General features: G+C 44.3%; 1 protein-coding gene across 1 annotated transcript in view; it reads left to right on the top strand.

Moving 5' to 3' along the window:
- The first annotated feature begins 1,524 nt into the window (after nucleotides 1-1,524).
- nfatc1 (nuclear factor of activated T cells 1) overlaps nucleotides 1,525-22,480 on the top strand; it is a 32,475-nt gene continuing 11,519 nt past the window's right edge. The window contains exons 1-7 of the mRNA XM_080837419.1: nucleotides 1,525-1,769; nucleotides 3,134-4,214; nucleotides 4,617-4,776; nucleotides 7,839-8,041; nucleotides 9,373-9,545; nucleotides 10,946-11,086; nucleotides 20,275-20,330. Of these exons, the coding sequence (XP_080693545.1) occupies nucleotides 1,751-1,769; nucleotides 3,134-4,214; nucleotides 4,617-4,776; nucleotides 7,839-8,041; nucleotides 9,373-9,545; nucleotides 10,946-11,086; nucleotides 20,275-20,330 (1,833 nt within the window). The 5' untranslated portion in view covers nucleotides 1,525-1,750. The remainder of the gene's footprint in view (nucleotides 1,770-3,133; nucleotides 4,215-4,616; nucleotides 4,777-7,838; nucleotides 8,042-9,372; nucleotides 9,546-10,945; nucleotides 11,087-20,274; nucleotides 20,331-22,480) is intronic.

Genomic DNA, 22,480 nt, shown 5'->3' with positions numbered 1-22,480 from the left:
TATTAATGGTTTGGGTCACCGGGAGCACTTCTAAAAACTGCATTAATACACGTCCATTCTGTATTTTGATTTGAAAAGGACATAAGTCATTTTCTGTAGTTTTCTTTAAGACAAAGTCTGCTCTTAAACTAAATGGATCTGCTCATTTAACTAAACATTCAAATTATTATAACAATGAACAGTTCCCTGCTCCTCTTTTTATCTATTTGCGTTGTGCAAGATATTGACTTTCACTCCTCAAGTCTCTCTTCACAATCGCGGAAGTTTTGCTGTATTATTTCATAGCTAAGCACAATAGGATATTTATAACATTTACGACCATACATGCACAATAAAGACATGTCCGACGGTCTTAACATCAAAGTCCCCTACTCTGCTCCGCTGGTCTAACTTTAGCCAGTCTATCTCTCAGTTCAGTTTGTGAGTCTGGTAGAAACAGCCAAGTCGGTGTCCCACCCTCAAAATGAAATTAGCTACCAGAAAATGAAGTGGACAGCCGAGATAGACACACGTCAGTCAGCAACTGGGGCTATTTATTAACGCAAGTCCGGTGATAGGCGGCCTGACTCGGCCAGAGGAGAGAGAAGGTATGGCACGCAGGCTCGGTTTCACATAGAGGCAGCCAGACCACCTCACCGTCCCCAGCTCGGCCTCTTGCCTGCGGGTGAGATATTTCCATGAGATCAAAAGCATAACGAACTCGTGAGTGAGGAGGGTCGGAGGTGGGTTTGTGATGAAACGAGCAGATAGCATTACCCTAGTGTCGTCACCAGGTGTGATGGGCAGGGATGAAATCCTCACCATTGGGGAGAGGGGGTGGGGTGGGAGAAGAAGCGGTTCCTGTCGTAGAGCTTGAGACCAAAATTAGGCTATTATATGGGGGGGTCGACTCATGTGCTTCAGGGCATCTGAAGCATGTTGATTATTCTATCTATTAGATAATGGAGGCAGGAGTTACAAACGCACAGCCTGTGTGTAGCTACAATAGCCTGTGTGTCAAACATGTAACCTTATCATAAACATATAATCGATATAGATTTCAAAGCCCCGTGTTTAATAGATAGACTATACGAAATATGTGAGTCGCATAATTGTGTTAGCGCAACAGTTGCATGTCGGCGGCCACATAGAATTGACTCGCGAATTTGAGACTATTCGCCTGAGGGACACCAGTTTTCCTCGTCAAATAATAGCATACATTTTAAACTAACTCCGCGGAAATAAGCTTAGACCTAGTTTGCCCTTCTCCCCCTTCCCTGCACTGCCAGCTCCCCAACTACTGCTTCTACATCTGGATTCCCTCAACTGCAATTTCTGTCCATCTGGTCAGACACGCTCCCACGTCATTGCGCGCTGGGGCGGTGCGGACTCCCGGAGGTGTTTCCCGACTTTAAAAGAGCAGGAGACTTCTCCTCTCTCTCAGGCAGTGCGTCATTCAGACCCGGAGCGACTGGGATCCCAACAATAAAACAGTTATTTTAGAAAAAGAATTTCACGGTTTGTTTCTGTGGTTAACCTATTCAGGACACTCAACTGTAGCGTTTTCACCACGAGCATCACTATAACTTACCGGGATTGCTTATTATATGTTTTTATACAGAAATCCGTCTAATTGTCGACATTTTGGGGTCGCTGTCATTATACGGATGTAGGATAATATCGTGTCTGGATACATTGGCGTGAACTTTGGAGAGCGTTTCTCAGACTGCACGGGGAATCTCAAAGGAGCATCCGCAGCCAGCTCACCAATATGAAATCTGCCGAAGAAGGTAACCGTTATGGCATAATCTGCCTGCCATCAGACTTTGATGTTTTGTAAAACGTAAAATACTCTCATTATGACAATACTGCTGTGCCGCAGATATTCTTACAGTTGCCGGTTCTGACGTGGACTAGTCCTACTTAGGCTACAGTTACCCTAACCTCCTTAAGCTCTTCGCCAATAGTTTATCCTAAAATAAGAGGTAGGCGGGGTTCTCATTCAGAACCCTGACAGCAGATTGAGCGTCACGGTCAGAAGTTTTAAACAGTTGAGAAGAGCAATATACAGTGTGTTGAAACCATCTGTGCTTTTAATTGGAAGAACTTAGCATGAGGAAAAAGTTTCATGGACAGGACAGTTAGCTTTGACAGAATACTCATTGTGGATTGTCAGTTTGGCATTTGCTGACAGTCCTAGCAGAGGAACCCCACCCCATTCTCACATTTTATAGGGCCACTTCAATTACAGAGACCCTTGCTTCTGAGAATAAAGTATCAGAGTTACAAAAATGGTACCAAAGAAAAAAAATAACAGAAGAAAAGTGGAGTGGTGGCTCATTGTGGTGAAATATGTATGGACCCAGTCTATTTTAGATGTAAAAATAACTTCGCATTAAAAAAAACGTGTAAAATTGCTTTTCAAAAGAATCTTTACCACACTTTTACAACGCACTCAAATCCAAACAGTCATTAGCCATTACAACCAGGGAGTGTCTTTCGGGTAGCTGCTTCTTACTGTCATGACAGGACAGTCAATGCTTCTGTGTCCTGAGCAACAACTGAGTACAACCTCGCTGTTACCAGTCTGCTAATGAGACAGTGTGTTTGCAAGTGCATGTTGCCTTAGAATCCAGTCTGCTCCATGGCTCCTCGTCTTCTTTTGTGGTCGGGGTGATATTTTTACCTCATTTATTTTTGGCACATCTCACCTTGCTCTTTGTTGGGACTGGAGGTTGGGTTTATCAGCACAAACGCGGTTTGGGGTGGAATTGATTAGTCTTTCTAGAATCTAGAGAGGGGACTGGGTTCAGTGTCTTCAGGTGGAGTGTGTGTTTGTGTGTGCGTGTGTTTGTGTGTTTGTGTGTGTGTGTGTGTGTGTGTGTGTGTGTGTGTGTGTGTGTGTGTGTGTGTGTGTGTGTGTGTGTGTGTGTGTGTGTGAGAGTCTGTGTGTGTGTGTGTGTGTGTGTGTGCGCGCACACTAACCAAAAATGGGTTTGGAAATCTCTACATGAGCTTAGTCACGTGAGTCTTGTGTTACAGTGGAACTGAGGTGGGTTGCCTGGTATGTTAATGTTATGATTTCGGCTGGGTTCTTGTGATTAATGTAAGTAGTGGTGGCCTCCTAAGAGATGTATCTCTCTCTCCTCCCCAGACGCATACAGCTACTCTGCCAGTGCCAGCCTCTCACTGCCAGTCAGCAACCCATACTTGTCCCCTCAGTACCACAGTCCTCATGGCGGTCCGTCTCTATCTGTGGCCATCACACCTGCATCCAGCTACGGACATCAGGAGAACAAAGTGACCTTGGGCTTCTACACGTCCGCTGGCATGCGTCCCAACAGCACCCCAACCCTGGAGAGCCCACGGATCGAGATAACGCCCTACAGCCAGTTCCCTGACGAAGAGGAGGAGGAGGAAGGTGGCAGCGAGGGTGGCACACCGGTGGGGAACCGGATCATTTCCGTGGCAACGTTGATGCTCCCCAACGCCGACGGCTACCGCGACCCCAGCTGCCTGAGTCCGGCGAGCAGCGTGTCGTCACGGAGCTGCCATTCCGAGGCCTCGTCCTACGAGTCAGGCCTCTCGTGCACCTACGACACGTCCCCGCAGAACTCGCCTTGGCAGTCCCCCTGCGTCTCCCCCAAGGGGGGCTCGTCCTCGCTGCACTCCTGCACGCTGGCCGCCTCCCCCCAGCCCTCACCCTCCGGCTCACCCCGCACCTCCAGCCTCACCGATGACACCTGGGCCACCTCCCGCCCGGCGTCGTCCCCGCAGCCAAGCTCCCCCTGTGGCAGCAAGCGGAAGTACAGCTTCAACGGTGGAGGAGGGAATGGCGGCGGGGCCTACAAGTTCCCGTACTCCCCCAACCAATCACCCAACCCGTCCCCCCACACCTCTCCGCGCCTCAGCATGGCTGAAGAGACATGGCTGGGAAATACAAACCAGTACACCAACTCAGCCATCGTGGCAGCCATCAACGCCCTCTCCACGGACGGGGCAGTCGACCTGGGGGAGAGCCTCCCGCTGAAGACCCGCAGAACTGGCCTGGAGCCCTGCCCGTCCCTTAATATGAAGGTGGAGCCCAGAGGAGAGGAACTGGGATCCGGAGAATACAGCACAAGTGACTACGGCTCCCCCTCCCACATGCTCTTCAAGAAGGAGGGCTACAGTGGAGGCTTCCTGGATGTGCCCCAGCACAGCTACTCATGGTCTAAGCCAAAGACATATATCAGGTAAGGATCGGACATATTAAACTGTCCACTGTCCAATCTACAGACTATATCAACATATTTATCTTTCAAAGTAGTTCTCCTCCTCGTTTTCAAAATGATTCAGTTATTTGGGTGTCAGAGGTGTCACATCATGTGTGATAACAATTTAAAGCATTTGCATTTGCAACAACTGCTTTCACACCATAGTGCTAACATGTATTGATTCATCTGACAAGGAAATCAGTTATCTAAGATGCATGCTCTGATCTAAGATGCGTGAGAGCGCAGAAAGTTATGATATATAATTAAACGTAGCCCTTGTCTAGTGAATTCCCCCTGTGATGTTCCCCAATAGGCATCTAATGTTTCCACATGCTCCATGCTATGCCCAACATGTTCTCACCCGTCCTCTCTCTGTTCCAGCCCTTCGCTGCCCGCTCTTGACTGGCAGCTGCCCTCTAGCTCTGGCCCTTACACCCTTCAGATTGAGGTGCAGCCCAAGTCTCACCACCGCGCCCACTACGAGACTGAAGGCAGCAGAGGGGCAGTGAAGGCTCTTTCCGGAGGGCATCCAGTTGTGCAGGTACCCGATCTGTACATGTAGTGTTTATTTACTGCAAATATACCTCAATGTAAAATGCCTGTAGCCAAAAGTGATTCGAGTGAGACAGATTCTCCAACCTCAGTTCCCTTCCTTTATAGTCGCCAGTGGTTGGCATGATTTTGGTATAAGTTAAACCATATCACAATGACCTTCTTAACACATTCAGCGCATGTTAAATACTCCTATAGTGAGCTTATAGTGTCACTTTTGGTCTATGAAAGACTGGCACATGGTGAAGGGGATCTCAGCTGCTTTTTCTGAACGTTAACTCTTTGAGTGTGAGCAGTGTGGTCCTTTAACGAGCCGCTAAATGTGGTTGTGCCAAGTCATTTCAATACACCAGCCACTCCCATATCTTAGCCTACTCCCCAGAACCACGTCTTTGAGGCTTTGCATTGTTTTTGTTGTTCCTGGTCCTTTTTGTTTTTGTTGCCACGGCTTGTGTGGTTTAAAGTCTCCCTGTCTGTGATACCAGGGTGGTTAAATCCCAAAGGGTGTTATTCTGTTCAACCCATGCAGTCATTTGTTATTATGTACAAACCACTTTGATTTCTTATTAGTGAAATGTTCCTTTGTTAGTTAATGCCATTCACAAAACTCTACTTGTAGGAAACTGTTCCCTTGACGATGCACATGATCATCACCTCCATCCTATACATACACCCTCCTCTTCCACCTCAGATTGAAATCCTTGTTGTCCATAATCTCCCACAAGTGTCAAAACAGGAAAAGCAAAAGGATATCTGGACATACAGACAAAGCATACTTGATAACTGATTTTGAATATAGAATAAGAAGGAATTTGCTTATTAAACCTCATGTTAAATCAGTTTGTTAGAATTAGAATGAAGCTAGCTGGATTTCTGTTAGCTATCAGAAAGTTCCAGAAAGGTCTCTGGGACTCTCCTTATGTTTGTAATTTGGACTTAATTTTTTACTTCTTAAGACCAGGGCACCTTCACAGCACATTGAAGAGAGGTGGCTAAGTCTAGCAGGAGTAAGCATCATTTTTTTCAGTGAAAGTTTGTATGACCTTTGCCCGCCTCTATGTTGCCCACCAGTATCCAGCATCACAGGTATGTCTTCAAACCACACTGCCTTGCTGACGCCTCAGTCCACTCTGCCAGACGCCAGTGACTAAGTGGTTTCCGCTTTGAAACTGACTCATGGAAGTTTACCATTTCAATTTGGGAGCCAAACAGGAGCTATCCTGTGCGGAGGGCATAACTCACCCTGGCCAAAAGGGGATTTAAGACAAGAAGTCAGTGTCATTTGATGTGAGTGAGGCGCTGACCGCACACAGGAGTCAAGGGATAACGATCGCTATGACAAAGTGAAAGTCTCTTCCTGAATGGTTTTGAAAGTACTTTCACAAGTTAATGCTCAAGGAATTGACATCTAAAGATGCTGACTGACATTTTTAGAACCCCCTCCCCCTAGACATCTGAAGCATTTCGCCTCTCCCGGTACCTCTGAAGCATCTCTACTGTCATGCACAGATGCGGGTGTACATCTGACTTAATGAGGTGCTTACGACCCTAAACACTGGGAGCTTTACATGTGCTGCTCTCATTTTTCACTTTTTTCTCCTCGTCTGGAGCTCTGAAGTCTCTCCACTACCACCGCAGCTTCCGGCCGAGCGCACAGGCAGGCTTTTGTTCCGGAAAATTCCCAGTGCTGCTCTGACATCATTCTCTGTACCGCTCGACGGAGGCGCTCGGCCCGACCGCACACGCTTCTGGCAGACTAGCGCCGCACTCCTTCAGCCAGGCCCCAAAAAGGCACCAGCTCCTCCTGTTAACCACCTGATTACAGAGCGCTCTTCTCCATGGACTCCTTGCCCCTTAGAGGCTGCCCTTCCATTCAAACCCCGACACCACCACCACGCCCTTTTCCTCCAAGTGGTCATAACTGCAATCCCCAATCATACTTCAGCGTCCCCTCAGTTTGTCAGTTTCCACCCATAATTGAATAGAATCATTATTTCAAGAAGCATTTTGTGATGGCACGACTTGCTGTTGGACAACCAACCACTCGTGCCATGAAGAAGATGGAGTCATCTTGCGTACAAAATGCCTAACTGAATGCCTGTCTGCACCACAGATATGCACCGTGCCCGGTGCGTCTTGTATGTGCTTTTTCTTTGACTGGGAAAATAAATCCTGCCCAGCGAAAGGCTGAAAGACATGGTAACTTTTGTGACTGGAAAATATGATGTAATGGCTCAGTGGAGACACTTTGGGGTTTTTCTTTAGGGTTCCTGAAGAATTCATTTGACGTTATTTGTGCAGCTTAATAAGACTGATCTGAGGAAGTCACTGTTTTTACAATCTTAGTAGCATTATGTAAATATAGTTCTGCTGAAGATTTCCCAAAGGGAGTGTGCCAGTCAATGAATGAAAGTTTTTTTAAACCCACAGATGAGATTGCGCTACCAAATGGTTACCTTTTTCTGACATTAATTTATCAATAAACAAACCAATCCTTAGATACAATAATTGTAATTTTCATGATATGAGGGCCCATAGACATGATGGTTTCTCATTGTGCCTGTCAAAAGGAGACATTTTCTGCCTGTGTAATAGCCGCTCAGTTGTAGGGGGTGGTGTTTGATGGGCCGTCCAGCTGAAGGGGCACTGAGTGCAGTAGAGTCTTGACATTCCTCCACTGGGTGATAGTAGGACGGAGAGGGAGGGGCCGCACACACGCTCACCCCCCTCCCCTTGAGAATATAGGGACAGCTAAGGCAGCCAGGCACATGTTTTTCCCATGTAAATATAGACCTATGTTGTCCTTTCTATGTAAAGCCTCTATGTAACACTATGTAATAGAGATACAGGCCACCAGGTTTTTTTTATTTTTTTTATCCTTAGAACCCTTCAATCCTTTAGAGAAACATTTTCAAGTCATCTGAAGGTCAGTGTAGCTCATTCTGGTTGATGATATTTTTCAGTCAAAATGGCCATTGTTGGTTAACCTGTTGTGTAGGTTTGAGCATGCATGTGTGCGTGTTTGATGTTGTTGCGTGTCTTGTTCCTCAGTTGCACGGCTATGTGGAGAGTGAGCCCCTGACTCTTCAGCTTTTCATCGGTACTGCGGACGACAGGATGCTGCGGCCGCATGCTTTCTATCAGGTCCACCGCATCACTGGAAAGACCGTGTCCACGCCCAGCCACGAGGTGCTTCAGAACTGCACCAAGCTGCTGGAGATCCCCCTGCTTCCTGAAAGCAACATGAAGGCAATGTGAGTGTGTTTGTGTAAGTGTGCGTGTGTGTGTGTGTGTGTGTGTGTGTGTGTGTGTGTGTGTGTGTGAGTGTGTGTGAGAGTGTGTGTGTACTTTATGTGTACATGTATGTGTCTGTCTCTCATGTGTATACATGCATCTTTTCTAGGTAGCACCTTCACATTAAAGATTTTAAGAACTATACAAGAACTTTGCAGTGGGATCAACCACGCACTGTTAATCACTGTTTTGGTTCTGTTTTGAAGACAAGTGGGAGTGCATGGATACAGTGTCATCACATGACTCTGATGTCTGTGTATGTCTGAGAGAGAGAGAGAGAGAGAGAGAGATTAATGTTGGTTTGTGTGGTTTTGTCAGTTGTTGTAGCTGGGTGGGTTTACTGTGCGCGGGAGCTCCAGAGCTCAGGTTACAGGGGGCCCCATGGATCCCCCAGAGTTTGTGGAGAGGCCGCGGGCCCTGGCCTCAGCTCTAGGCAGTAGCAGCCTGCTACGCTCAGCGTTTTCTCTCTCTCTCTCTCTCTTTCTCTCTCTCTCTCTCACACACTCTCTCTCTCCCTCACTCTCTCTCTCTCCCTCACTCTCTCTCTCTGCATTTTTAATGGATGTAACACTTCACATAATGTTATATAACCATCAAACTTCTGTATTTGGTTTCACCCCTTTTGGGAGAACATTCCACTCTGTGTGAAGACCGCTGGAAGTTGCTTGCATTAGTAATATATCCCAAAAGGTCCTTATATTAAACGTGTATCCATTTTGCTTGAGTTTGGGGATTCTGTTTCACCATTTTGTCGACGAGACGCTTGCGTGGTTTGAGTGGCTCAATTTTGCTTAGCCTTGACAGCCTGCAATTTATTCAAAAGGCTTAAGTTTTCATTTTCAGAGCAGTTTCACCGTTTCTGAGGCCAGTCCAACACAAGCAGTGGAGGTTTGTGGGGTTGGTTGGTTTTACAGCGTATGCCAAGTGCCATAGATCTTTAGGTTTTGCCTGTGTTCAATATAAGGGACTCAAGCTGTTCTCAGGCCCACTTCAGAGTCAGTTTCACTTCAAAAGTTAATTCTGGCCAACTATTTTAATGTTGGCTCAGCCGCTGTAAGTGAATGACAGAGATCTGAAGTAGCCAGTGTTAAACCTAAAATATAAAAATATATTGCATTTACGGTAAGAGAATAACTGGATTCATAGAAACATGTGATTGAAAATATTAGTAACTATGCAAAAAGTATTAAGATCCATGATAGATGAATGGTATATGCTTTAATATTGACATTTTGGAGCGTTACTCATCTACTCACATCCAAACCTGTGCATTCTCACCTATCTCCTTTAGAATCGACTGTGCTGGTATTCTCAAGCTGCGTAACTCGGACATCGAGCTCCGGAAGGGCGAGACAGACATTGGACGAAAGAACACCCGTGTGAGGATGGTGTTCCGAGTACACATAAGCCAGCCCAATGGAAGAACCATCTCCCTGCAAGCCTCCTCCAACCCCATCGAGTGCTGTAAGCAGACCTCCCAGCATGCATTTGTGGCCAGCTTGTCTCTTTCAACTTGAAAAGTTGAAAACTAGTGAATATTCAAAATTACTACTACTATTATTATTATTATAGTTGTTATTATTATAGTTATTATTATTATTCTGCATTGGCTCCATACTAGGTATCCATACTGATATTTTATACTATAGTTATTGCCAATGTATTACATTTCCAATGTATTACATCTCTAAAATGTAGAAACATATTTGTTCTGATTTCCGTGAAGGAACATATAGTCTTGGTAGTGGAAAGAGCAACTATTACTGCTTTATTCTACATATTTACATTGCTGTATTTACATTGCAGTCTGGCAGCAGTCCTACTTTATAAACGTTTTGATAGGAAAAGGTGTTTATGAAGTAACTTTATGCTGACAAGAGATTATGAACTAGCTCATAAATGTTATGAACAGGGCTAGTCTAACACATGTCAGCACAGACACAGTCATACTTTTATGATCTAGAACACAAATATATCATTTTGTAAAAGGGGCGTTTCTCGCTCTTTCAGGAAATATTCTCCCTGCCTGGGGACAGCTTGGCCCCCACTATATCAGGGCATTACCGGGTCATTTCTTTGTGTATTTATTTTTGAGGGAATTACAGTTCTGACACTCAATAGCCAGACAGTGTGTTTGCAGAACACCCTAAAGAGAAGACAATACATAAATAACAGATGAAGTTTCCATGTTTTAATGCTGACATAAAATTGAACAGCCATGTTCTTTTTTTTTTACAAACCTTGGCCTGGAAAACAGTGTGTGGGGAATGGTCACATCTGACCCTTGTTTTGAGGATTTCGTTTTTTGCCTGACCAAAAACGGAGAAGCAGCCATCTTTCAGTTAATCTTGCGAGCTTCCAAAGACAATCACTAAATCACGGCAGAGTCACTACAGTTTGAGAAAGTTTTACGCTACCAAAAAGTCAGGGAGAAAAACTCACTGAACCTTGTCCTCTGGCAACAATTATTCTAAAACAAATAAAGAAAATGTATTTGGGTGGCATAATGAAACAATGCCAAACAAAAGAATCAGAAGTGGCCAGAGACTGATTCGTACTGTTTGAGAGAAAGAAAAAAAGAATGAAAGAAAGAAACAGTTCTTCTTCAGAATCAGTGTGAACAGGTGATGTCATGCTTGGAGATGTAGGACTGGATGGTGAATAGGTCATCTAGTCTCATCTCCCCAAAATACCACGCAAGTTTAACTGATTACTCGTACTATGACATGTTTGCCTTGTAGATCTTCTAGGAGAGAGTCAATGAATCCCTAGCCATAAATGAATCCATGAAGCCATACATTATTTGTCCCTTTAGTGTACGTTGATGTTTCTCAGTGCGTGGAATTTGTCATTCCTCCCTGCAGCTCAGCGATCGGCGCAGGAGCTTCCCTTGGTGGACAAGCAGAGCTTGGACAGCTGTGTGGCCACAGGGGGGAAGAAGATGCTCCTGACTGGACACAACTTCCAGCTCGACTCCAAGGTCGTGTTTGTGGAGAACGGCCAAGGTAGGGGAGGCTCGCACTACCAGCGAAAGAAGGCAGCCCTGAAATCTGGAAAGTGTCTCCAAGGGAGAGAGAGAGAGTGTGTGTGTGTGCAAGTGTCTAATTGTGTGTTTGTGTGAGTGTGTGTGTGAGCACAGGCACTCCTAGATTCCAAACAGTGTGCTCTACCACATGTTTATGTGAGCATATGTGTTTGCTAAAGTTTAAAAGTAGAACTACTTTCTTTACGTAACAAGGAGGTTGACAAGCGTGTGGTGGCTATGCATGTGTGTGTGCATGTGCACGCACATTTGTGTTTGTGTGTGTGCACACTCTGTCTCCCATCCAAAAAGAGACATCCCCCCCCCCCCAGAACCACTCCCCCCTTCTCCTTCTCCTTTCCTTCTCCCTCTTCCCTCTCCAAGCCGTCAAAATATCCCTCGATCCGCCAGCAGTCCACATGTGGTCGGCATTAACTGCAGTATTTTTAACTCCACTGATTTACATTTGCCCAACTTTCCATTGCCTGCACAGCCCAGGAATGGCTCCCAAACACAGAATCTGCCGTCTGCTGCAGTCCCCACCACTTGAGTGTTTGTTTAGATTTGTCTTTCTCTTTTTTCATAAGTGCTTTTTTCTTATTTTCTGTCTCTCTCTCTCCCTCTCCCTCTCTCTGTCTCTCTCTCTCTCTCACTGGTAAGGAAACAAGGAGTGCCTCTCCTTTCCCCAGATGTGTATAGAGGAGGTTTACAAACAGCAGTTTCCTTGATTGGCTTTAAAAAAAAAATGTGAGTGTGGCGCGGGCCAAGGCCGAATGAAGTAAACACATTTAATAGTGTACGCGGAACACGTGGAACCGCTACAGGAAGGGCTCGCATTGTTCCACCTGTAAAGGGCGGAAGGGTGCCATTGCCTATGTGTTCAAGAACAATCTAGAATCCGTTGTTGGAAATAGCTTTGTGGGTGTGAATATAAGGATGGTGGTGTTTTTTAGTTGGCCACTTATTTAGATGCCTCGCTGCTTTACGGATAAAGTGAAGTACATTTAAAACTTTCTGTTAAAATAAGAAGATGTCTGAAATTAGAAACAGCTCATCCAGTATTTAAGTTTTTGTGCAACTTGTCAAGAGTCCATTTCACTGATGGATTGTAGCTCCTGAGAGTTTAAGTTTACACCCTAATGGATTGGGGCAAACTAATCTAGGATTTACATTTCGTCATGGTTACACACTTGTTCTGGACTATACTATGATATAAGGCCCAAATTGTACAACTGCATTTTCATCACAGCAAACCGGACAGCAGTTTGCTATGGTTGCAGATGAGAGGATGTTTAAGGCAAGCTGTGATCGGAGAGAGCTTGAGTAAGGGGACTGGCTTTAGGGCCCTGGGCTGCCTCGAGCTGGGGCATCCCTGGGTGTGTGCACTTGTTTTTGATGAGGGTTTCCCTGCGTCTGGCACTCGCCTCAAATTCTTGGGCAATCCTGCGATGGAAACTTCCCCCTCTGCCTTAACATTGGTTTCAAAGAATCCCCTCTCTCCACACACACACACACACACACACACACACACACACACACACACAGACACACACACACACACACACACACACACACACACACACACATGCACTCTGACACGTGCACACACACACACACAATCCAATCAGTTTTATAGATTAACCATTTATGGACCACATTCTTCATTTACCAAACTTTTGGCTTTTTTTTGTTTTGTGTTTGCTTTGTTGTATTTTGACATTTCACTTTAGATGCCAACCAATTTGGAAAATATGAGTCCAACACTAAGGCAATGCAAATGTATTGAAAAGCCAGCAATTATCTTTTAATTTGGATTTTTATTCTGTTGAGCCTATTAAATCAATTAAATATAAATGGCCTGAAATGCCTTCCCAAAAACACAATTCATCTCATGGTCTTTTTATGCTCCTCAGCAAAACTATTACCACATGAAAGAGAGCACACAGAAACTTCGAGAAAGGGCCATTTTGACTGGACAATGGCATGGGAACTGCCTGAGACAGTGCAAGGGTAATTCTTCACACCCTGTGGGCGTTGGGCTGAGGGATGTTTATGTTATGCAGAGAGATACGTTACCGTTGGATGATGAGTCACATGGAGGGATTCCCTGCTTTAGTTTCCAGAGGTCAGGGGGGGTCACTCTTGCACCATCTTGTAAAGGCACCTCCCTACACTTACTCCAAACCGTCTCTGTGCTCAACATATTAGAGCAACTTCCACTGAAGCTACTGCTGCTTAGAAATCCTTCTCCCCCAAAATATAATTTATGACTACTGGAGAAACGGGGCATTTCCTGAAAAGAAATATGTTGAACCCATGGATTATCATTGCTGTAACATAAACTGATATATCCAGGGTGCGATTTGTGAAAAAAAAATCTGAGGCAGGGTTGTTTTTGAAACATTTTTATTTAGGAAAATAAATCACAAACCACCTACAGTAAACTATGAAGGCTGTTATTTCTTGCAATTGTTGAAAGATGCGCTGGCTTAAATAAGTAACAGAAAGGGCCAGGTGTGTATTGCCAGATCTAGCACTAAAGATAGGTAGCTCGTTAGACAGCAACTTGACTAAATCAAGCCTTCTGATTTGGTTACAGCAGTTGTCAGACATTTCAACCATTAAAGCTAGGGCAGGAGTCCACAAGCAAGCAGTGGAAATGAACACAGAGAATCGTTGTCTCATATCAGGCTCATTCACATTTCCCATTCTCACAAGTAACACACAAAGAAGCTACTTCACCACATTTGTAAAACGTCCTGTTCAAAGCCAACATAGTATAATGCAAGATAAAACACCCTCAAACGGCACTTGATCACAACAACAATTTAGACACATGCAAACATATACACAGACGATGTGTACGAATATGCATTAGTGCTAGAGTAATACATAAGCTACGAAACTAGCAAGCTGCGCAGGCTACATTGTTCAGGAAAACAATAAATTCCCCCTTAAACAAACCAGATAATTACCTGTCCAACAGAAATACAGTAACCATGACGTCACTTTTCAGGTCCTTCAACACCCTCAGTTGTCGCCATCCTTACCTCCTGGGGCTGCGTTAGGTTGAAGAGCTAGGTTATAGCTCATAATGCTAACTGGGTTATAGCTTGTAATGGTAACTGACACACCATCAACCACAAACCATGAAGTGCCTGACTTCCTGTCCCTCAAAAGTACTTTCAAGTTTGGCTTCTGAACCCTTTCATCCTTATCTCCTTTGTTCCCCACAGGCTTCTGAGTTTTACCCTTGTTTACTTATCTTTGTCTCATTGTCTGTAAGTTGTTGTTGGCAATGGAGTGATGGGCAGTTTTGTCATTGTTGGCAGTTGTTTATCTGCCATTGCTCCTGAAGCCGCTCGATGAAGACATTGAGGTTGACCATGAGAAAACATGTGGGGGGAGAGGGTCTTCTTGCAGTGTATGCCCGAGCAGTGATTGACACTCCATCAGACACTCCTCCTGTTAGCAAGACAGTTAATAAGTTATTACTGACTACTCCTACTCTCTTTGTCTCTTTAAGCTCGTGCCAAGGAGTAAAAGCCAGTCGGAGACTCTTGTTCTGTCTCTTCCTCGCTTCCTTCGACAACGTCTTCCTCGGTTTCTTCTAGCAGAAGAGACTATTTGTTGTTGTGTGAGGTGGTGCCATAAAGCCTTTCATAGTTCTCGTGAGAAGTGTCGCGCCCTGTCCACCAAAGTTGCATAGTGCAGTACCAGGCATGCTGTGGCAGTGGTACAGACGCCATTCTTCATATTACAAGTCAGTGTACCACCGAAATCATTTTGAAAAAAAAAATGTAAAGGTAAAATTTTAACATAATGTTGCTTTAATGCTACATGGACGTTTCAGACAGACCCCTTTTTCAGCCTGCTTTCTGGTGGATTTTTTTTTAACAGTTTGTGGTTATGGTGTTTGGCATTTTTGGTCGACTGACAGTGAGACGTTTATGGCCTATTACTGTGGGTTATTGTTGCCTCACATACAGTACATGCTCTGATGCCATTCGTTTCCATATCATCTCTCCATTTATGCAACCTGGTGAATTTAGTAATAATTCATGCTACGTGTGGGTTATAATGGTGTGTGCCAGAGGTTCTTCTATGATGTGGCAGTGCCCATGGCAATGTATACCAAGGCTGTATTGCTGTGCATAGTTGTTGCCTGCGCAATTGTTGTGAGGTTATAGAGTGTTGTGTACTTAGTTCCACACCACCACACAACCCCCACCCCTGCAGCCGCAGGGTTATTCGAACACTGCCTCTCATCCACCTCCTGGAAAATGGCACTCTGGATATGTGTAAATCATTTTGAGATGACGGTGGTTGGTGGTACTTGTTTCTCTGATCCAGAACCCACAGGAGGGAACTGAGCTATGTGTAAGACAGGAGCTATACAGAGAGTATGGAATGGAATCAGCAAGGTATGAGCTGTGCTGGCTCTAAAGGGGAACTCAAGGAAGAAAAATACAGTACCTCCTGGAAATTAGATGAAGAGCAAGTCAGAATGAGAGAGAAAGAGAGAGAGGGAGAGAGAAAGAGAGAGAAACTTAGAGAGAGGGAAAACTTAGAGAGAGAGAGAGAGAGAGAGAGAGAGAGAGAGAGAGAGAGGGCGGTTAGGAGTAATGAGATTGTTATTCTTCTGCAGGGCCTCACAGAGAGGTCATGTTAAGGGCGTTGACAGGCGAAGGCTGAGCACCACAACACTGCTGGGCTGAGCAGGTACACTCCAAAGAGAGAGAGACAGACATAGAAAGACAGAGAGAGAGAGATAGAGAGAGAGAGAGAGAGAGCGAGAGAGAGAGTTGTCAGGTGAACCCAGACAGGCCAGGTTATTTTTGGCCTTGGGTCATGTCTATGAGAGAACCCAAGTCTGACTCCTCCTAAGTGGCGATCAAGAGACAAGCGCTGGCTCTGTGTTAGACTGAGTCATATTGCTGGGTTAGATGACTGGTGATTCATTTGGTGGGAAAGCAAGCTTTAGGTTCGCTTTTCTTTCTTTAGTGCTGCATCTGTTGATATAATGTGTGATCACAAGGATGTGTTTTTTTAGTTATTATTCTCTGTGCTGCATTATTTTAAATACATTCACAATGCTGTTTTATGGCAATATATAGAAATACAAAAGTCCAACCTACATGTTAAAGTGAACGGTTGACACAGTACAATATGTATGACCAAATCAGAGTGCAGTGAGGAATAGATTATTCTTAGCACCAAAGACTAGCCTGGTACAACCAGACACAAATTCAATCCATTTTATTTTATAATTCCAGCCCAAACTGAGCTTGGAGCAATGGACGGGCAGAGCCAGGCTACCCAAAAACAGTCAATTTTTCTATGTTTCTTTGAAAAAATGTGGTATGTGGTATCTTAATACACTACAAAACACAAGAGCAATCTGATACGGCTGCATGATTATGACATGAAAGCATTGTTCCCTGCTTGTGACCTAGTTCCATCTGTTGAGGAGACACGCCAATTAGGGCAAAATTATGTTATGTACAATTTCAAAATTCCATTTGTGATGGATGAAAAAAATCAAGTATACCTTTCCAAACAAAGTCTCAGACTGAAAACAACGATTGGAGCACAGTTGCAGATTAGGCATGATTCGCAATTAGATAGTAAATATGGAATACTTTACATAGTTTTACAAGTTTTAGCTTAACATTTTGAGAGCTACTCTTGTTGTTAACCGCATGTGTATCAGACTTATTCCCCCAAATCCCCACAGAAACCAGGTCAGTACATTGTTTTATTCAAGTCACTTCAGATATTTGATTAAGTGTTTGTAGAGAAGGATGGCCACAACTTAAGATGGGTTTTGTGGCTTGGCTTCCCTCTGTGTCTTTCTGAGCAGTCTCCCATTTTCATAAACAAATTACAGAAACAATAACCCAATAATGTATTTCTCCCCAGAGATGCTAGAGACGGACGCAAAACAATGTTGCTCAGATCTAACATTAGGATGAAGAGATTGCATCCCTGTCTCTGTGTCTTGTTTCTTCTCTTTTCCCCCACTCCTGGAAAAGGAGAAAGTGGTGTGCCTGTGAATTCATTTCAGCTGTGATCACAGTGGCTTTGGGATCCACGTGTGTGTGTGTGTGTGTGTGTGTGTGTGTGTGTGTGTGTGTGTGTGTGTGTGTGTGTGTGTGTGTGTGTGTGTGTTCGCTGTGTGTGTGTTTGTGTTTGTGTGTGTTTTTTGGGTAGGTGGCATTTGACAACACACTGGCGTGCCTCTGCCTCATCTGCGTGCATTGGCAAAGACAAAAGAGTCCATTCATACGACTGCCTCTCTGCTACTAGTCAAGCAGTAGTGTGTGTGCGTGTGTATATATACAGTATTTGTGTGCTTTTGAGTGTGTGAGTGTGCATGTAGGTGTGTTTGTGTGTTAACATACACGTGTGTGTGTGTGTGTGTGTATGTGTGTGTGTGTGTACATGTGAGCATGTGTTTATGCTTGGGCTCCATCTCCTCCATCCCCCTGCTGTTTCAGGCTGCAGCCGCACCAGTCGAGCTCCGCTCTCCCCCGGTCCAATTAGACAACACAAGGGAGCGTTTCATTCAACGCTACACCCAACCCCTCAAAGTCAGGCACCCCCCACCCTGCTTCTCCACCTCCACCACCACCCTGCCCCACCCTTGGGCCAGGGGATGACAAACAGCAGTCGCCCCAGTTGACTTACCCCAATCCCCCCCCAACACACACAAACACACACATACACGCTCACATACTTTGGTCCAAGCCTAGTGCCCGCCTGCCTGCCTACCACAGTGGTGCAGCACAGACTCTGTGTTGTGTCTGAACCGGGCAGGGTTATTTGTGTAGGGAGGGAGGTGTGTGGGAGAGAAAGAGAAAGGGAGAGAGAGTGAGTGGGATGCAAGAGCGAGAAGAGTTGCCAAGAGAGAGAGGGAGGAAGGAGGTTGGTGGAGGAGGAGGAGGAAGTGGAGGAGGAGAGGGTGTTGGTGAAGGGCCAAAGAAAAGGAAAGAAATGAGGGATGTGGCACGGAATAGTGCAAGCAAGAAGTGTGAGAGCATTGGCTGTGCCATGGTGTTCTGCATTAAGCCAGCCATATAAAAAGTCATTATTAAACCCAAAAGCAACAAACAAACAGAGTTTAGGATTTCTGTCCCATCTTGAAAAACTTGAACTTTCTCTGACACGTACTGTATGTCTTACTTTGAAAGAGTTATATAACAAAAGATTAATTTCAAATGAATCATCAATGTCTGTTCAAAATACTTGTATTTTGCCTTGAACAGCCACTTTGAAACTGTCAGCTATTAAATCACAGCATGATAGATCCTACATGAGAAAAAAACATGTTTACCCCTGGTGTGTCAGCCTGGCCGCTCTAAGGTTTCCCTCCTGGAGGGTTTCCCAGAGCAGAGAGAGAGAGAGAGGGACTTGAGAGAGAGAGAGAAAGAGAGAGAAATAGAGAGAGAGGGAGAGAGAGATACTAGAGAGACGCTAGAGAGACTTGAGTCCTGGGATCTGCCACATCAATGCCTCAGTGAACCTCAACTCCACAGCTAACGTGTGGACAGCCACAAATTAAGTGGATTCACCCACAAATTACAGACGAATGTTGTGATCCCCGTCCACCACCCTCACCCAAACACTTAAGTGAAGGAAAGCCCATTACTGTACACAACAGTATGGACCTCACGCATGCAGCACACTATAGGGCATCTGTGAAAAGCTACTTCACACAGAACTTTTTCTTCCTGGCAAAGACCGGATTGTCTAAAGAGTTTTTCACAACTGAAAATGGGTAACACACTGAGGAAAACAGCAAGCCCTCTTCACCTGTATTATGAGTTCAACCTCTTAGGCTCTGTCTGTGGTAAGAAGCCAAGACATCCATAGAAGTCCTTTTAAAAACCATTCCTTTACTAGTTTGGAGTTTTTTGAGAGAGTGATGGCATTCTATCACTCTATCAACTACTAACTCAGTACGCTTACTAACATATTTTCACAAGAGTCGAGTGTTTAAATCACTTTAACTTTTATCATTGCAAGTGAAGGACAGGGGACTGTTATTGTGATAGCTACCTCATTGTCAGCCTAGTCTTCCTGGGAGGTATTCTTAAATGGGAATTGCAATGTTTAGTTAGCCAAAAAACAAAACACCTACAGTTTATGAGACTCCTCCAAGCATTAGCTGTCACAACAATTAGCTGTCATGCCTTTGCATCTGGAAGGGATTTATTCAGATGTCCATGAATTTAGAGAGAAAGTTAACTGGGAAGCCCTGTTTCTCTGGAAACTAATTATGTACTTCAAAGAAACGTACAACGTTATGACTAAATATATACTGCAATTGTCTCTCACTAACATTCAAATTTGTAAAAATATCTGGGAGTCTTACCTTGCCATTTTACTGTTGGTTCATTTAGATTGAAACAACCAATGACATGACACATTATATCATGAGCGCCACGTCTCTATGTTGTGGTGTTTATAAAAAAGTGATGAACATGTGTGTCACGACCTCCTTTGCACCAGCTGGCCCTACAGACACAACAATCCCAAAGCCACTACGAAGCACAAGTCAGCCTGGGGTTGTTTACAGGCACCCTTCATTCATATGAAAGGAATGGTTATGATGTCAGTTCTATTTAAGACGTTGCCAGCCAGTCACTGCTGCGACCCAAAGGCAGTGATTTACGCAGTTTTATTAACCAGTTAAGGAGAAAAAGCCCGCCCGCTGACGAGTGACACTTAAAATAGCAAATGAGTGTTTAGAAGATCTTTTGTCTCTGGCTGTAAGTGGGCAGCTTTTGAAGGATGAAAGGGACAGTTAAAAAAAGGTTGCATTGAAGAATTTTACTGGGAATGACAAATGATTGATGTTTGGAAACGGACATAGAGAGCAAATTATTTTACTTTATTAATTGGTCTTTCATTATATTATGGACTCCTAGTTAGGGTACTGATGTTTAGATTTGTTTGTCCTGCAATCACATCTGGTTGGGTTGCACTGTGTAGGTTTGATTGAAGTTCAACTTTTCAGGCTGGCCTCTTCTATAACTGCCTATGTAAGCTGTTTATCATCCACGTATTTCCATCGACTTGGCTTCTCTCCGAGTCACTTATTACAGAACGCTAATATTTGCTGACAAATAACCAAAGCAAATCCTGTGCATGTTTTTGTTTCTGTAGATGGCCATCATATATGGGAGATGGAAGCCAAAGTTGACAAGGAATCCTCTAAATCGGTAAGCCCTCTGCCGTAGAGTAATTAATCATCTTCTAGCTGAAATCTGGATTTTCTGAGAAGTTAATGTGCTGTGTCAAAGCTTGAACTTGTCAGTTACTATAAACTCCAAGTTGAGAAGGAATTTGCTTAAGGTGTCCAAAAATCACATTCCATATTTTCGTTGAATTTTTTAGTCATGGCCTGTGAACTAGAGGAGCAAAACATTGACCTTATAGGCTGTGTCGCTAGACTGCTTATCTGTTATTCCCACATATACTAGACCTGCTGATTTGATAAAGGTATATCGTTCTTATAACCAAAGGAGGAAATCTTCTTGTGAAATTGACAGAACCTTTGGAGAAATGACTGTCATGGGAGCAGCTGGAAAAGAAAAGAAGAGAGAGAGAGAGAGAGAGAGAAAAAAGAGAGAGAGAGAGAGAGAGAGAGAGAGAAAGAAAGAAAGAAAGAAAGAAAAACACATTTTCAGTTCCTGAGGGGCTGTCTGAGGGGAAGACTTTGGGTTATGTGAGACACCTGGAGGCCAGGGCTGCCTGACAGGCTGACTCATCAGCAAGCTTCTCTCTCAGACCTGAGGGGGGAAAGACACAAGACTGGATTAGACAGTGTCTGCGCGCTAAAGTCTTTGCACCTGCTCCAAAATCCCAACCCCCCCGACGCCCCCTCACTCCCTCACCCCAGTCCATATCTGTGCTGGCTGAATGTTCGCAGTTACAACATGTCTGGCTGCAAACTGTTGGCCATTTACACCTGGCTCAGGCATGTGGGACCGGGCCCATTTTAAACATTGTAGCATCAGTCTAGCCAAAGCTAATCTCCACAGTGTCCTCCTGGTCGTAAGCAGCTGGGAATCTTTGTGTGAACATATTCCTTCATGCCTTCCCCCAGGGTTGGAATAAGGTTTTCTCCCTCCATTTCAATGGTGTTTGGATAACACTTTTTCAGTCCTCACTACGTAGAGCTAATTTGTGAAGTGTTTTCTTGGCTAGTGTAATAAACTGTCCTTCTCTAACAGAGTTGTTTAACAAGGAAAAGTTAGAATTGCTCACCACTAGAAAGCCATTTTGAAGTTCATAGCATCCACCCAGTCACAGACATTTGGGCTATTACATGCCTTCTTTGGAGGTAGGAACGTTCCGACAGGTCCATATCAATGCCATACCCTCTTTATGTGTCAGCAAGTATTTTGTGTCACTTTTTCAATCATTGAGCATGAACAATGAATATTCCATTTATTATAGTCATCCAAGAAATGTTTGATTGCCACTAGAATAGAGACAAGAGTTCAGCTTTGAGGCCTTCTATTCAACCAAGTTCTCAAAATACTGTCATTGCAGGCAACATGTTTTAGGTACTCTGACCATCATATGTCTATTCCCTGTTGAAATGTAATATAAGAGACTATGTCCATCATATATCTATCATTTGCAAAAAAACAGGTTTCTAATAGCTAGCTCCTACAGGTTTCAGATCAGAGTCATCTCCCTGTTTTCACCTCAGAGAGTTAAGACGACCCAACAATAGCTGTGATCTGGCTCTGTCAACATCTTCTCACTACTCACTACGTGTCCGTCGTTAATCTATAATTTCCTCCAGATAGTGGACTTCACATGGCCAGCTTCTACATCCCTTATATTAATCCCATCTCACTGTATTTATCTCCGAGTTTAAAGATGGCTCTACACAGCTGTGACTTGATAGGAAGTTCAGGTCTGTCTGGTGTGGGAATGACTGCTAGACAGCTGGGTGAGGAGCTGGAGAAACAAACTGTCTGGATGGTGCAGAGACAGTCTCAGAGCCAGGGAACTCAGTGTAGCAGAAAACACTAGCAGCATCTACGGTGTGAAGAATGATTTGTGCTTGGTGAGGGAGCATATTTGACTAGACTTTAGATCGAGCGCAGAGATAAAATAGTGTACGCACACAATGGGGGTCACAGGCCTGATTTATTTTTTTAGGTAGTCTCACATGCCTTGATGTTTTTGTATATTTCCCCTAACTAAAAACAAAAGTGGCATGTATGAAGAAGATTAAAGATTTCTGGGGGTGTTTTTTTGATTCTAGGACAAAAACTTGACCTCTAGGGAAATTGAACTCTAAGAGTTAAGGGCCCTGGGTAACTGATTTATTCAGTACAACATTGACATCGGT

This window comes from Sprattus sprattus, assembly GCF_963457725.1.
Source record: "Sprattus sprattus genome assembly, chromosome: 4".
NCBI lineage: Eukaryota > Metazoa > Chordata > Actinopteri > Clupeiformes > Clupeidae > Sprattus > Sprattus sprattus.
This window is presented reverse-complemented; position numbering and strand designations above follow the sequence as displayed.